Here is a 16654-nt window from a genome sequence, read left to right on the forward strand (position 1 = left end):
CAATGCTGAGAACCTTTATTGACTCAACGCTAGCATAGGGGGCCTAGAAAGCCCAATCCTAGTCGTAAGGGTCCGCGTCTTCAAGAGAGAGGCTGTGAACCTCTGTTGGAGCTGCGTGTATCTCCTCTGGGGCTCTTCAGGTTCAGCTTCTTCTTTAGCAAGGAGATTGGCGATGGTGCTTCTCTTGTTCTTGTTCTTTCTTCTTGATGCAGTGAGCTTCAATGTGTCCTTTCCTCTTGCAGGACCTGCATAATGTTCTTGTTGGTCTTCCAATTGCTGGTGGAAGCAAATGCTTGATCACTAAGAGAGGCAAGAGAGGCTTCCGATTGCGACTGCATAATGTTCTTGTTGGTCTTCCAATTGCTGGTGGAAGCAAATGCTTGATCACTAAGAGAGGCAAGAGAGGCTTCCGATTGCGACGGGCTTCTGAATGAGGAGTGCCACCATATCATCAAACGTGGTAGTGGCAAGGCGAAGGACTTGAAGAGTTTGCTCAAAGCGAGAGATTCCATGGGTACTCTTCATAAGGACAGCCATCTTATCTTCATCATTTGGCGTGCTTTTCAAACTTGAGAGTTGTTGAACAAGAGATTGAAACCGTGCTAGATGATCACGCAACTCACCACTCTCTTCCATTTTCAAATCATAAAACTTGAGCTTCAGAAAGACTTTAGAGTTGGTGATTTTATTACCAAACAATGTCTCGAGGCGATCCCATATCTCCTTAGCTGTTGACTTGAAGTCCACATGATGAATAAGAGTGTCGGCCAAGCAAAGACCATGACGGCAATGGCCTTAGCATTCTGCCGCTTCCAAATCCTTTGGTGTTGGTAGTTGCTGATCAAGTAACTTAACCTTGTCATCCTCAACAACATCCCCAACACCTTTGCGCATAAGAAGCAGCTGCATCTTGGTTTGCCATGTGGAAAACCTTCCCCTTTGAATTTCTGCCCAAGCAAAGAGCTGGAGGACAATGAAGTCATGATGGCAAGGAGCTTGATGAAAGCGGACAGCAAGCCCGAGCTGCAGGAAGGAGGCTAAAGAGAGCCAAAGGAGTGCTCCAAAATGCAAAGCAGTGACCTAGAGCATCCCCGTGATGAATGAGAGGCAAAGAGCAGCCCCGAAAATGAGTGTGAAGGAGGCGGCTCTGCAACAGCAACCCTAAAACAGCTTGCAAATGTAAGCGCTGTTCCAAAATAGGTCAGGGACGCCTTCAAGTCACCCGAGAATATGCAACCGATGTGCTTGAATGAACAGCTCTGCTGCAGCAGCCTGGAAACCCTATAAACGGGACTGAAGATGCTCTGAAATAGCTTGAAATTTCACACGTGCAAGCCTGGTATGCTCCGAAATGCACACACAGCCCTTGGAAAATGTTCCGAAATGCAGAGGATGGCCTCCACACAGCACTGGCAGGGCTGGAACTGCTCGGAAACACCTTGAAAAGTTGGAAAAGGTGGCCAGAAGTGTGCTGCCACAGGTCGGCTATGCAGCAGCAGCAAGGTGGCAGGAGGAGATGCTCAAACGGGTGCAGACAGCAGGGAAAAGGACGCGAAATGAGCACAAAAGGAGATGGCTATGGAGAGGCAGGCTATGGTGGAGCTGAATGGGCACAAAGGAGGGCAAATGCTGCAGGATAGAGTCCAAAATGAGTAGGGCTGAGGTGAAAAAGAGCACGGCTGAGGAGGCTACAGAAATAAAAGCTAGAACAGATTAGGGTTAGGTCTAGGATGATGTGGCAGCTGTGGCAAGGCGACGTGGCAGCTATGGCAGGGTGAACGTGCTATGATACCATGTTAGAAACATGGTGGAGATGGAGAGAGAGAAGGTCAGGGTGTGAGGAAATGATGCTCAAATGAAGACATGAAGCACATTCATCAAGTATGACACGATAAATGAAGTACATGCCTTATATAGGCTGAGCACACACACACACACACACATGTACCAAGTGTATGGGATAACTCCCAGAGCGACACGTGGCACTCACACATGACACACATGAACTAGTACTAGAACTCCTAGTACTGCACACCAACACATCACATCACCACACTCTTGGGCTATGATATCTCCAACATGTCGTGCAATAACTGTAAAGCATTCCGCACATCCTTAATATACTGCTCTGTTGTAGCTGAAAATATAAGGATATCATCTAAAAAGATGAATAGGCACATGCCAATATGCTGAGCAAATACTTGTGACATCATCTTGTTGAATGTGGGCGGTGCGTTTTTGAGACCAAAGTGCATAACAACGAACTCGCAATGAGCTCGCTCCGTCTTGAAAGCTGTCTTTGGAATGGCAGCTTAAAAAATGCAGACTTGATGGTAGCCACTTTTGAGATCAATCTTTGAAAAGTACTTTGCACCGTTGAGTCGCTCCAAAATGTACTCGATGCGGGGCATGGGAAATATGTTGCTTACTGTGAGCTTGTTGAGTGCCCTATAGTCAACACATAAGGGAGGCAGTTATTTGGTGGCAGCATTGGGCCTGAAACCATACTGACCGTAACATGCATGTCACGAATTTCATTTGGGCTACGTTTGTTGCTGATCTGAAAGCTTGCTTTTAACCGCCCCAGTATATGCTTAACTAGGAAGATGAGTTCTCTCGTCTCTCCCAGAAAGGATTGCCTGTGTTGTCTTACAGTAACAAGGCCATCACGTTGGCGCAACAATTGGGCTACACACCACAGAGAGGGGAGAGGGAGATAAAGGTTAGAGTAATGGAGATGACAACTAATTGGGTCCTTGTACTCATTGAGAGCCCCCTCCCCCAACATAGGGGAGAATTTGCTTTTAGCTTGGAGAAGAGCGCATTGAGCGCTGCTTTGAAGAGACACTGTGCTCTCCAGTGGGTACAAGTTATGTACGACTGATCCTAACGCCAGGAGATTGACCTACATAGCTCGTGCTTGACTGTCCTTGGACTGAGGGATCACAATGGGGTCACAACATATGACAAAATCACCTATAAAGGGTCCTGCTAAGCACCTATCAATGTAGTGTAGGCCATCTCCTGGTGGTTCTAGTGATGCCCTATAGGCCATGGTATGTGCCTTGTAGGCATAAATATAGGCACTTGTAGTGCTAGTGCCTTTTAGGCCACATAGGACAAAAGCCCCAAATTTTGTTGACCTGAGTGATGACGTGGCACAATGTGACAGTCCTGAACCAAATCCCGGAGCAAATACAACTGTACAGATGCCAGTACGAAACAGGTATGATGCTTGTACGGAGGCTGTACGATGCCTGTAAGAAAGTAGGTACTGGACAAGTACGATGTACTGAATGTAGTACGAAGTAGATAACTGAATCCAACGTACGGATGTACGGATGCAGTTACGAGGTAAGTACGGTGTATTGAACAAGTACATTGTTGGTACATTGTACGAAAACTGTATGACGCGGTACTATTGTACGGATACGGGTACGGGACATGTACGAAACACATCGTACGTCTACGAAAAGTGCAGCACAATGGAGCACAGTACGGCGCAGTATTGTATGCAGGTACGGACGCACGATGCAGGTACGGACGTACGATAGCGCATGTACATCAATGTACGACGCGTGTACGGATCGCATGTACAATGCTGAGCATGTGCGGCAGATGTACGGGGGACTGGTACGAAAATGTACGGACTGTACGGGGACCTGGAGCAGATCCGGGCTCTGATACCACTGTAGGATCGATAGGCAAAAGAGAGAATACAAAGAATCGATGATAATCAGCCGTCACGTCAACTAGGATAATGAAAATAGAGAGTACAAGGTACTTGTACCTAGACCTAGGACTAAGTGTCCTACATTGGGTCAGATTATCATACATTGGGTCACATTTGCAAAAAAAAAACAGCAAAATTTGGGGCTTTTCTGGGCCTATTTGCTCTCATTAAATTTGGGGCTTTTGCCAGATTTGTTGTTTTTGCAGTGAACATTGCCTGCCACAGTCACATTTGGGTCAGATCTGCATTTGCCCTTTGATTTGGGTTGGAAATTTGCAGATATTTGCTGTCATTTTTTGGACAGCCAGCTTTTGTAGTGATAGCCTTGAGGCTTTTGGGTTTTCAGGTCTTTTTGAGGGTATCACATTTGCTACGGTTGGGAACAATCATGATTTATTTGGTGTTCTTCGTGAAGATGATAAGTTGGATGGCACCAACTATCCGATGTGGTCTTATCTCATGAAACATATTCTTGTTGCAAAGCATTTGTGGAATATTGTTTCTGGGGTTGATTTGAGGCCAGCCAATGCTACAGTGGTTGCCTCTACTGCTGGTCCCTCTGCAGAAGGTACTCCTCCTAATGCCTCATCCTCTAGCACTCCTGCTACTGCTCTTCCAACTCAGGAACAGTCAAGATGGGATGCAAGAGATGCAAATGCACATTCATGTATTGCTTTATCATGCAAGAGAATCATTGTTCCACACATCCGGTCTTGTAGGACAGCAAAGGATGCTTGGGATAAATTGGCTTCTCTCTATCAGATTTGCAATGAAGCTCGCGTTGCATATTTGAGAAGGCAATTACAGGAAGTCAGTATGAATGAAGGTGACTCTATGGATGCATACCTAGGTCAAGGACCTCATGGAACAACTTGCCAACATTGATGAGGTGGTGCCAAATTCACAGCTTGTTAGTACCACATTGAATGGACTGCCAGATACATATCAAGGGTTTGCTACAACCCTTCGATTAGTGGCCATGGGTAATCCAGACCACTATTCTTTTGATCAGCTAGTTACTTCGCTTTTGCAGGAAGAGCAAAGTCGAGCTAATAGACAAGCCATTACTCCTGATCATGCATTTGCTTCACAGCAGACAGGAAGAGGCAAGGCTTCCAAGCCTATGGGCAAGCCAAAATCTGCGCATAGAGCTGCAATTCCTCCCACGCATCTAAAAATACAGTAGATAAGTCAAAGAAGAAAAGATGCAACTATTGTCGCAAGCGTGGACATGACATTTCAGAATGTAGGAAGCGCATTGCTTCGGAGAAATAGAAAGCAGGATTGACAGTTAATGCCTCACATGCTATTGAATCCCATGAGCCAGCATATGCTTCACATGCACGTGCTCTTCAGGATGATTGGGCATGGGCTGTCCATTGCTCATTTGATCCCTCCAAAGCTGATGCACTCTTTACTGCTGATGATGCTCAGTCCTGGTACTTTGATAGTGGTGCTTCAAAGCATGTCACATCTTGCAGACAGTTGTTTCACTCTTTAGCTGATGCACCTCGAGGGTAGACTGTCACATGTGCTAATAATGCTTCATATGCTGTAAAAGGAATTGGAGATGTGCAGCTCACATCTATTTCAAGTCATCCTGTCACTTTGACAAATGTTCTCTTTGTGCCTGGAATTGAAGTCAACTTGATCTCAATTTCAGCAATTGCTACTTCAGGTTTTAGAGTGATTTTTGATGGCTACAGATGCCTAGTTTATGATCTTCGTGATGAAAATGCCATAGTTCTCACTGGCACTTTGCAAAAAGGGCTTTATCACCTTGATCATCACTTAGTTGCACTTTCTATTGAAGCATTGGCTATTTCAGTATATCCTTTAAAAGCCAAATCTGAAGTTTTCTTATGCTTTCAGAGATGGCTGAATATGGTTGAGAATGAATCAGGATGCAAGCTTGTCACCCTCAACACAGATAGGAGGGGAGAGTATATGAGTTTGATGCATTTTTGTCTTCACGGGGCATTATTCACTCATGTACTACTCCTTACACTCCTCAGCAGAATCTTGTTTCTGAAAGTAAAAACAAGTCCACAATGGAGATGGCCAGATACATGCTTAAGGCCAAGTCTTTGCCCAATAAATTTTGGCTTGATGCAGTGATGTGTGCCAACTATGTGCTGAATAGATCACCTACACAGGCATTGCACTGTTACACCTTATGAAGCATGGACAGGCAGGAAGCCTTCACTTTCACACATGAGAGTTTTTGGGTCTCATGCATATGTTCATGTACCATCTCAGCTGAGACATAAGCTTGATGACAAGGCAATCAAATGCATATTTATTGGTTATAGCTAGGAGAGCACAGGGTATCGGTTATACCAACCAAATACTGGGAAGATTATTGTCAGTAGAGATGTAATCTTTGCTGAACATTCAGCTTCTCCTCTTGTGGACTGCAAAGCTAAGCCAGATGTTGACATGTTTGATGCCTTTGAATCTTGGTTACCTCTGCCATCCTCAGAAGAGGACTTTGACCAGCAACATGAGCCTCCTGTAGGCCCTCCACCAAGCAATAATCAGCCACTACCTCATGCTGATTTGCAGGTTTCTCTTCCGGCACAAAATGATCCCACTATTCATGATGCAGTCATTGAAGAAAGAGCTGTCAATAGACAGCAAAGGCAAGTTCCCAGATGGCTTCTTGATACATTGAGGGACAGCAAACAAGATCGGCCTTTTGCTGCCCGGACAAGATCAGGGAATAGACAGGAGTTTGTACTCCTTGCTACAGCTTGCAATGAAGAGCCTTTGTGCCATAAAGATGCTTTTGACAGCAAAGAGTGGATGGATGCAATGAGAGCTGAGTTACATTCCATTGCTAAAAATGACACATGGGAATTAGTAGATCTCCCTCCCGGCAAGCATGCCATTGGTACCTGGTGGGTCTACAAATAAAAAAGGAAATCTGATGGTAGCTTAGATCGATACAAAGCCCGTCTTGTTGCAAAAGGGTATGCCCAACAACAAGGCATCGAATTTGAGGAGACATTTGCTCCCACATCCAGGATTACTACCATCAGATGTGTCATTGCCATTTCAGCCCATCATCATTGGCAAGTGCATCAACTTGACATCAAGACTGCTTTTCTTCATGGGGATCTGCAGGAAGAAGTATATGTCACACAACCTCTTGGCTTTGAGGTTGTTAATTCTGAAAATAAGGTATGCCAGCTTAGAAAAGCCCTTTGTGGTTTGAAGCAAGCACCCAGGGCACGGTATGCGAAAATTCATGCACACTTACTATCCCTTGGTTTTGAGAATAGTCCCACAGAACCCACTCTTTATGTTCGTGGGACTGGATTTGATTTTTTAGTGCTGATTTTATATGTGGATGATATGCTCATCACGGGCCCAGATACTCAGCAAATTGCAGCTTTCAAGGCTGATTTGCAGCAGATTTTTGACATGTCAGACATGGGACAGCTCCATTATTATTTGGGGTATCATGACGTCTCAGTCCAAGTATATTGGACAGCTCCTTGATCGTTTTCAGTTTGAGGATTGCAAGCCAATCTCTACTCCAGTGGACCCTGGCTTCAAATTCTCAGCTCATGATGGGAGCCCACCATGTGATATCACTCTTTATCAGCAGGCTGTTGGATGCCTTATTTATTTATGTCACACCAGACCTGACTTACAGTATGCAGTATCTCAGCTCAGCAGATTCATGCACATGCCCAGTTCACAACATTGGTAGGCAGTGAAGAGAGTCTTTAGATATCTCAGAGGCACTCAGGATTTAGCCCTCTTCTATGGTGATCAGGGTTCACTTACCATCCATGCGTACACGGATAGTGACTGGGCAGGATGTTCCGACACTAGAGTGTCACATACTGGCAATTGTTTTTTGCTTAAAGGTGGAGTATAGATTGGTTGCTCAGATTGTTGTGGTGAGAATGAGGATGACAGCACTTACATGGAGGAAGTGACTGTGGGGAATCTTCTAGGATCAATGTTGGATATGCAATATAGGGTTACATGTGGATGCAATGGTGCCCCTTGGCTTGTTTCCAAAGTAAGGAGGAAACTGTATGAAGAGTTGGAAGGGATGAGAGAATGGAGGGTGAAAGCTTTCTGGGTAGACAAAGGGGGAAGTCTTGTTGCAGAGGCCATCAATGCCTCGTGCATGACTTCTGTCAAGGTAAATGATGAGTGCTTCTAGAAGCTTGAGTCATTGATATGGACGTCTATTATGGAGGCTTCTTGAAGGCTCTTGTAGGGTGTTGGAGCAAAAAAGGTGGACCTATTGAAGCTTGTGTAGTGGAGAGTGGAACATCAACAGATAAAGAGAGTATGCTATTACTAGTGGGTTCCTCAGGATGAAGATTGTTTGGAGCTTGTGACTGGAGATTATTGGAGAGTGATCCAAATTTTTTGAAAGCACTCTTGTTGATGGGGATCTTTGTGGAGTAGCCATAGGGATCTCATTACTCGGTGTGTCACTTGGTTGTGGATGGTGCAAAAGTTATGACGGGTTGAATAGACCTTAGAGGCATGGTGCTTGGCAAGTTCCAGGTTGTCTTGGTTCATGAGAGGGAGAGTTGGATGTACTTGATGATGGTACTAGGACTGCTTGAGAATGGTTTCATGTTCATGATCAAGGAGGGTAGTTGTTTCGGGATGGCTTGCCTTGGTGGAGCTTGAATTGGAGGAATAGGAGCTGCTGGTTCGAGGACCGAAGATTCAGGATGCCTTTGAATTGTTCTGTAGAGCTCTTTTGAAAAAGCTTCTGCACCAATGGGTGAGTGTTGGTCCACAGTGGGTCATTGAGAAGGGCTGTTGGAGATCACAAACAGTGATGATCTCAGCTGGAAGCCCATAGAGACTAAATAATTTCTCCACAAACACCTATGCTAGTTGTGGAGTAGAGATTGTGGTGTTTGTTGGAATAAACTTAGTCATCTTGGTCAGTTATCCATAACCACCCATATGGCATCTTGCCCGCAATTGGGATGTAATCTTATTGCGGCAAAACTTGTTTTGATAGTCTCTTTGGGGCATAGTTAACTGGAAGAGGAACGTTTTGGGTTTGGGGGGAACGTGAATGCCACACCATATGACACCACCAACTCTCATGGAAATTTATCAGAATATGAATTTTTTTCTACTTTTTACAGATCTATACTTTGCCAATTCAGCTTTAATCTGAGAGGAGGGAATCTGAGATGTGTAAGACTGGGCTGAGAGAGGGTTGAGAGGAGGGCAAGATTGAGAGGATTATGCAAGAGCCTGGAGCAATGACAAACAGTGCTATTTCAGCAGTGTTAACCCCCTGTATGGTGGTGGCGCCAGACGTTAGCCAAGGATGCTGGAGCGGTGTGCCCTAGGGTTCCGGACCAAGTCAATGCCCTGTGAACATTCCGGATGTTCTGGGTTACCCTCAAGTCCGGGAAAGATGTTCTGGAAGGGAGGATGGCGTATGCTGGTGACTATGCTTGGGAGAAAAATATAGCAGAACAATCACCAAACTTGTCAAAAAAGGAAGGAAACTTGTGTTGCAACAATATAAATTGATTATTGCAAGCTTCCAATCCTTTTCCTTGCATCAATAGCCTTTTGAGTTTTAAAAAATTCTCAAACTCCTTTGGCTCTTTTGAGAACTAAATTGTGAATTTAGCCTTTAATTCAGCCCAAGAAAGAGTGCTTTTGCAGTCCTCTTCTATATACCTGCACTGAATTATGAATTTAGCCTTGAATTCAGCCCAAGAAAGAGGTGCTTTCACAGTCCTCTTCAATGCTTTCACAGTCCTCTTCAATGCTTTCACAATCCTCCTCCTTCTCCCTAGGGAAAGGATCAAAAGAGAAGGGTGGATGCCCCCTGTGGCATAATGGGCCTGAAGTTGCTGTTGGTGCACTGTAAATAAGCCTCCATCTAATTCATATACATATCTGAGCCTTGATTCGAGTCATGGAGGCCTCAGGCCGTGGCGGCTTTGGAGGAGCTGCTTCATCATGTTGAACCTCTTCCATAGAATCTCCAACACCCTTTGTTGAAATGAGGCAGCAGGCTGTTATCGGAGAGAGAAGAGGCTAGAACATGCCAGAGACAAAGGATAGAGTGGATTCTTGGCAAGAATAATTGAGAAAGATGGAATAAGAAAGCACTGAAATATTGCGAGCACCCTTCAGAACAAACAAGGATGATGGCAAGGGCTCATAGAATGTAGCTATGTTAGATAGACAAAGCGCAAGGCAAGTGAAAAGGTACAAGCAGGCTTGAAGTGTCAAAAACTGTAAACACCAACTAAAGGCTGACAAAAATAAAGTAGACATAGCCGAAAAGCAGTTAAAGTTGGCTGAAAATAGGCAGGAAGGTTCACTCATGCGCTCAGCTCTCATGTGGACCTTACAAAGGCTTTGTGGCACCTTTGCATGCATTGAAATCCTGCATGCAAGCCACGTAATAGCTCATGCATTTATCGCATTTATAGCCGAATTGAGCTGTGGTGAAGTAAAAAACAACATGCACTATTCATGTTCAGGCATACACAGAAAAAGTGGCACAAGTAACTTGAAGTTACATGCACACAAAGATCTTCACATGGCAACTTCAGAACCCCATGCATGTAACTTACATGCCATGGATCACTTATGTACGGAAGGTAAAGCATTCTTGTGCATGGAATGTATGCATGTGCATGGAATTCCAAGTGTCAGCAGATCTGTCACTCTAGAATCTGTTTGCTGTGTAAACAGGGACATAGGGTGCCGACCAGCTCAAAGAGACCATGCATGCGCTTGGACGTGGCCCCATCCTAATTGCTAGCTCATACTACCTTTGACTATCTGTCTGTCTGTCTGTCTCTCTCTCTCTATATATATATATATATGTGCATTTCTTATCTTTCTTATGAATGCAAGGTTCCAATTGTTCTCTGAAAAGAGAAATGCCTTTGTTTTCTGGGTGAGTTGAATTTCTAGAAGTACTTGATACAAGATCTTATATGTTTTTCTTCAGGGAATGGAAGGATTTTCCTTTCTTCTCTGAGACTCCTACAGGGTTGAGGTGGCACTTTCAGCCTCAGCCTTGGTTGTTTTCCACCTCACTTTGAGGGGGTTTTATTTATCCTCATGATTTCATGATGTATTCCGCTTTGAGCTTACTCTCGTGGGTTTTTTCTCCTACTTAATAGAAGTCTATTTCTGGGAAAAAAATAAAGCTCTAATTTGTTTACATTGTCATCCAGATTCGAAACAAACTATGCAAAATAACCTGGAATACTTATCTGCACCTCCTGTTGAGGGTGTAGCTGGTGGCGGGACTGGCTATGGCTGGAACGATGCTAATTTCAAAGGCTCGAGTCAATCTCTGGGGGCAGTCGATGTGAACAGGCAGTCAACTGCCGACATGCTTCATGTCTGGTGCATGCCAAGCACTGCTACTGTTGGGCATCAAGAGCAACCACGACCTTTGGAGCATGTGTCTCTCTTCCTTCTATCTTTGAGTCTTTATTAGGGTTTCTAGGATATTTTAGCCATTTATTTTTTGTGTATGTTCGTTAGATTCTTTTGTTGTATTTTACTTTCTGTTTACATGGGCCAATGCACCTGCCTGTGCCAGATCTCCTTGCTAGCTGCAAGGAATGAGAGAGAGAGTGCACAGCTGGCCTTGCGTCCCAAGGTATCTTGGGAAGGTGGAGGAGTAGCTGGACATGTTCAAATTAACTGCACAGATCTACACTCCAATTCTTCACAGAGGTGAGGATAATTGTACTACGCATGCCTGCATTTGCCAGGTTCAGTGTGGAGTATTCAAGATTCCTGTAATTAAACTCCAGAACACTGAGGTTTGCAGTTTTTTAAACATTTACAATCTTCTTTGTCAAGTACTTACTTTATAGTTAACACTATTTGTGCTTAATTCAATTGTGCTCACTGCTGTACGTTCTAACAGATCAGAATATGAGTGCAAATTTTGTATCGATAAGGGTTAGATAGTTTTCATATTCACAATCACAGTATCAAATATGATTTGATAAAATTTGAGTGCTGGATGCTTGGAAATATGGTTGCAGACTTGAAGTTGGAAAATATGTAACTATACGGCGCGTTGTACCAATACTCGGTGTACCTGATGCTCTTGTTCCGGTGGAATTACCAGCCAAAGTGGGGTTGCCTCCTGGGTAGGTGGGTTGTATTTGGGTATAGGTTGCTACAAATGAAAATGGTAGCTTTTGTTGAAGTAAGAAATAGCATGAAAGTTGCTTGAAAGGCATTTCTTGCCACTTCATGTTAGTTTTGTACCATCTGTTACCTATGTATGGCTGTTACAACTTACAATAGCGCCTCTCTCTGGATAGGACTGCATTTTTGACTAAATGCACAAGTTCAGTTGATCTTCTGTACCTGCTGGACATAGTAACTAGTTATAGACAAGATATAATACTTGCCATGCCATAAATCGATTGCTTGTTGGGATATGCACTATACATTTTCTTAGATTTCCTGTCTTGTGTGTTTTTGGGGACCTGGTTAGAAAACATGCCTATTATGTTTTGTAATCAACTTTCACACTGTAGCTACATTTTGTGTCCAAGTAATTCTGCCTGGGTCATTTCATTTATTATCTGTTCTGAACATGGGTCTGTTGCTGCTGTCAATATGGCTGTCTTGTGGGTGCTTTTGCTGTGTGGTAACCAATACATATCAGGTGACATAATGCTTTGGTTTGTTGTTTTCATGTGAGATTGCAGGCTGCCTTACAATAAGTGACTCTGAGAGAGAGAGAGAGAGATGTACTTACATCTTTTGGGAGGCCTCGTGGGCCTATGAGACATAGTAAATCATACAAGCCACAGTGGATTGAGGCAAAGGGCTTGCTAGGGAACTTGCTGAGTGCTATGCTAATTAAGAAGCTTAAAAGCTCAAACTCAAGACTCAAAACTAGTACTCGAAATACAAAACCAGGTGCCATGGTGGCTCTCTGGTAAGCTATGAAGATATCTAGTATCTGTCTATCGAGCCGTCTCTTGTGGTCTCCGTGACCTTTTATCTGGTGAGCCATATCAAGAGTGACACCTCGTCTCTGACCGTCCCTCTGAGAAGAGTTGAGATAGTCTGGACCTCCATCATGCATGCTCTTGTCAACTTTTGTATCATGCGTTGTTGTCTCTAGCTCCACGCCGTCTCTTCCTGCTGATCCACTTTGCCCTGATGTAGGATAGCTCCTCTTCCTCCACCCCACTATGTCTTGGAGCTGACTCAAATGCGTAGAAGTCCGTGGCATGTCGCGGTGCTCAGTGTATCCTAGTCCCTTCCGGCGCTATCATCTCCTAATACTGCTCGATCCACCTCAATAGGGTCTGTCTGTGCTGTCACATCTGAATTAGGTAGAGGCCAATGCAGTCCTGGTCATGGAAGTGGATCAACCGAGAGTGGTCCAAAGCTGAGCCCTTTCTGAAAGAGGCAGTGGTATTGTCCTCGGATCAGAGGAAATGCTCTTGTCTTCACCTCCTCCAGCATGCATAGTCCACAGATGTGCCTACAGCTCTCCTTCGCCTTGCCTCGATCCTCAGTTGATGGGACTAGACCCACATCTACCCAATGGCCATCCTCAATGCATGCGAAACTCCTCTGTCTTCTAGGTACTGGGGTCTGATGATCACTCCATCCTCTAATACTCTCAAGAAGTGGTCGTGGTATAACTGGATCTTGGTGGAGAACTTGTGGTCCCCCCCCCCCCCGAAAAAAAAATTCCGTAATGTATAGAGCTAGAGTAGATCCAACCGTATGATAAGGTTGATCTCTATCTCATGGATTAGGGGGTCCGGTGCATCAAAGCTGTACTGAAAAGGGGGGAGTCGGCCAATCTGAATACCCTGATTGGAAAACCAATACCCATGCATATCATGCTGTGCTAAACACTCTATCTGCTATGCTAGTCACAATTTTTGAGAGGAGTGGTGAATTTCTTACAAGGAAGCCTTACCAGAAGATGTAGACTGCATCCAATACAAAATAGTAGTCATTTGAAGAAACGATTGCTTGAAGATGATAGTTTGGTAAGAGAGGAGATTCTCGTAGACTTGATTGAACCTTCAATACTTCCACATGTGTCCAAAAGAATCCTTAATGTGAGGTAAAGACACTTACACCATAGAGTTATTTAAGAATGTTTAGTAAATTGTAAGGATGATTTATAAGAGAATTCTACTTAGGAAAGATTACTCAAGCTTAGAAATCGTTTTTCTAATTGCAAAATGTGCACTTAAAAATAAGGAGCTTTTTGCTAAAAGCTATGTGAACATTGCAAAATAACTTTGTAACCCAGATGAGAACATAGGGAATCTTCCGAAACCCAGATGGAATCTTATGCTTGGGTATTGATGAGAACATAAGCATAGCTTTGGTTACTAAGTTATGTATATTTTTTACTTTTCTCATTTACTCATAATTTTGTCTAAAGTCGCTTATAAACTCCCTTCTTTGCTTTGTTCTTTCGCTTGTTTTATAAAAAATTTAATTTGTAAGATTGGATATATTTTTAACCCAAAAGCATGTAGAGTGGTAACAAATCTGCAAACCCACAAGCATATAACAGCAGATACAAATATTTGTCAAACAACGTGTAAAATAATAACCTATCTATATTCACAGGTACTTTTTGCAAGCACAATTTCTTACCTACAAGCAACAAGCTATGATCTAACAGTCTTCTTGCAAAAGACGATGTGAGAAAACAATAATCTGCCAAGATTTTCTACAAATAGCTATTTGATAAAACGAGAAACTGCTAGGCTCTTCTACAAATGACGATTGCAAGTGACTATCATATCTAAGTAGCAATGACCTACTCATGCAACAATTGCTTGTGCATCAGCCCACGACACACAATCTTGCAAGCACATTGTGCTGCTGTGCTTTTCTACATGGATTACTTAACTAACAAGAACCCATGCAAAGACTCATTGTGAACACTTACCTCACAATGTGATACGTTGTCACCACTGTACTTGACTCAACCTACAAAGATGCCATTGATTAAGCCCCTCTAGAGCAAGAACTTCCTGGGGTGAGACCACGCCGTATGCACTTTATCAATGCGATATTGCATGTATGCACAACTGGGCTACAAGTCATCACTCGATCCGATTGATTGCTGCAGCCTTTGTCGACGATTGCTCTCACATGTAGGATCCCGTAGGATAGAATAGATGCATCTTGCAAGAGGTGTGAGAGCACAATGAAAGAAAGATGGTAGATCTCTATATGATTGTGAGAGAGAGGACTCTTTCTTATAGAAAAGGGGAGAAGGTAATACCTTTCCTACATAGTGGCAATCAGCCCCTACATCAGTGGGAATCAATCCCTACATCAGTGGGATTGCCTTTGTCTTACATCATCACTTAGGTTACACACTAGATACATCATAGCACTTGATGTGCCTTTACAACACACACAAACACACATGTGACTCCCCTAGATGCACACATGCACCATAGAGCAAGCCCTTGATCATACTTACCCCAACAAACCCCCCTCAAGGGATTGCCTCTTGCAGTGTCAAGGATACATCTAGTCTCATAGCTTCTCATGCCATCTCGTGGTGGTCAAGGATTAATCTATGGCTAGGATCTCATGCTAGCAAGGGTTCCCAAGGGTGTGAGGTTTACAGAAATGGGATAGTCAAAACACATATCACATGGTCTACATCATATGGTGACCAGAGGTGATTTACATATTCTTTTTGGAGTACTACTCCAGGCAGAGAACCTCAAAATTTGACCAATGATGATAAACAAAAAGACAAAGTGCCTAAAAAGCATAGTCTTCATCATGTGGAGACTCATCAAATGAAAGTAGATTGGCAGTTTCTGACTTTATAGTTTCTTCCTTTTTGGCTTTACAATACTTTTCATGGTGATTGTTTTTGCCACAATGTTTGCATGGATTGATCTTGAAGCAATCTTTTGAGAGGTGATTAGTCTTCCCACAATGTTTGCAAGGTGAAAACTTGCCCCTTTGAATTTTTATGGCATAGGCTGTGTCATTGGCTCTCTAGTAGGCTGTGTCATTGCCTCTCCGGAGTTCCATGTGCCTTTCTTCTTCTTGAAGAGCAGTAATAAGACCTTCAAGAGTAGGATTAGGAAGAATTTTCAGAGTGGTAACAACATGATCATAATCTTCAGGCATACTTTTGAGCAATACTGCCATTGCATCATCTGTAGTGATTGGAGAGTTGATAGAAGCAAGTTGAGTCACGAGACTCCGCATATAATTGACATGGCCAGCCAAAGGAGTGCCACTAGCCATCTTCAATTCAAAGAAAGCAATCTTAAAGTGACAATTTTGAGATGTGAGAGCTAGCACAAAAAATAATGTCAAGCTTCTACCAAGCTTCAGAAGGAGACTCTAAATCAGAAATGTGATGAATAGAGTCATCTCCTAAGCCAAGAGCAATGATGCCATAGGCTTTCTCCTCTCTAGCAAGATCTCTTGCCGGATGTGTCGGAGCTGAGGATTCTCCAGCATTAGAGGCTATTGAAGAAGTAGTTGAAGCATGTTACGCTCTAGCCGAGGTAGCATGACCTCGGAAGAATCAGTCGACATTTCCCTTAAAGGATCTATCTCTGTAATATATGTGTTTGCGCTTCATGTAAATGATCGGGAGGGATTTAATGTCAAGGTCCTAGGTGAGGGGCTGATAACACCAGACTAGGTAGATCTAAGGCCAAGGGCCTAGTGCAAAGATTGTGCCTAGGGGCAAAGGATTTAATGCATCCCAAGAGAGGGGTGAAATGTTGCTTTAGGAAGGCCTATATGGATGACATGTGGCATCTAGATCTATCTAGGGAATTGGGGCTTGCTGAGGCTAGTGTGAAGAGAGAAGGGAATTATTCACGTTGGATTTTGAACGAAGATCTCTCTCTGCTTGTCAGCCTCAGCGAGATATGGCTAGGA

The 16654-nt window shown here is 43.6% G+C and overlaps 1 protein-coding gene across 7 annotated transcripts in view; it reads left to right on the forward strand.

Moving 5' to 3' along the window:
* Window positions 1–16654, forward strand: part of LOC147893506 (alpha-1,6-mannosyl-glycoprotein 2-beta-N-acetylglucosaminyltransferase) — an 81492-nt gene that overhangs the window by 4339 nt on the left and 60499 nt on the right. For 4 of the 7 annotated variants that reach the window (XM_087386135.1, XM_087386133.1, XM_087386134.1 and 1 more), the window contains 3 exons: window positions 10942–11174; window positions 11316–11452; window positions 11770–11877. In XM_087386135.1, coding sequence (XP_087242261.1) covers window positions 10956–11174; window positions 11316–11452; window positions 11770–11877 — 464 coding nt within the window. In that variant the 5' untranslated portion in view covers window positions 10942–10955. The remainder of the gene's footprint in view (window positions 1–10941; window positions 11175–11315; window positions 11453–11769; window positions 11878–16654) is intronic. The other 3 variants (XM_087386137.1, XM_087386138.1, XM_087386136.1) reach the window with 2 other exon arrangements.

The sequence above is a fragment of the Dipteris shenzhenensis genome, chromosome 15 (assembly GCF_047967505.1).
Source record: "Dipteris shenzhenensis isolate YYH24624 ecotype China chromosome 15, Dip_SZ_1.0, whole genome shotgun sequence".
Lineage (NCBI taxonomy): Eukaryota > Viridiplantae > Streptophyta > Polypodiopsida > Gleicheniales > Dipteridaceae > Dipteris > Dipteris shenzhenensis.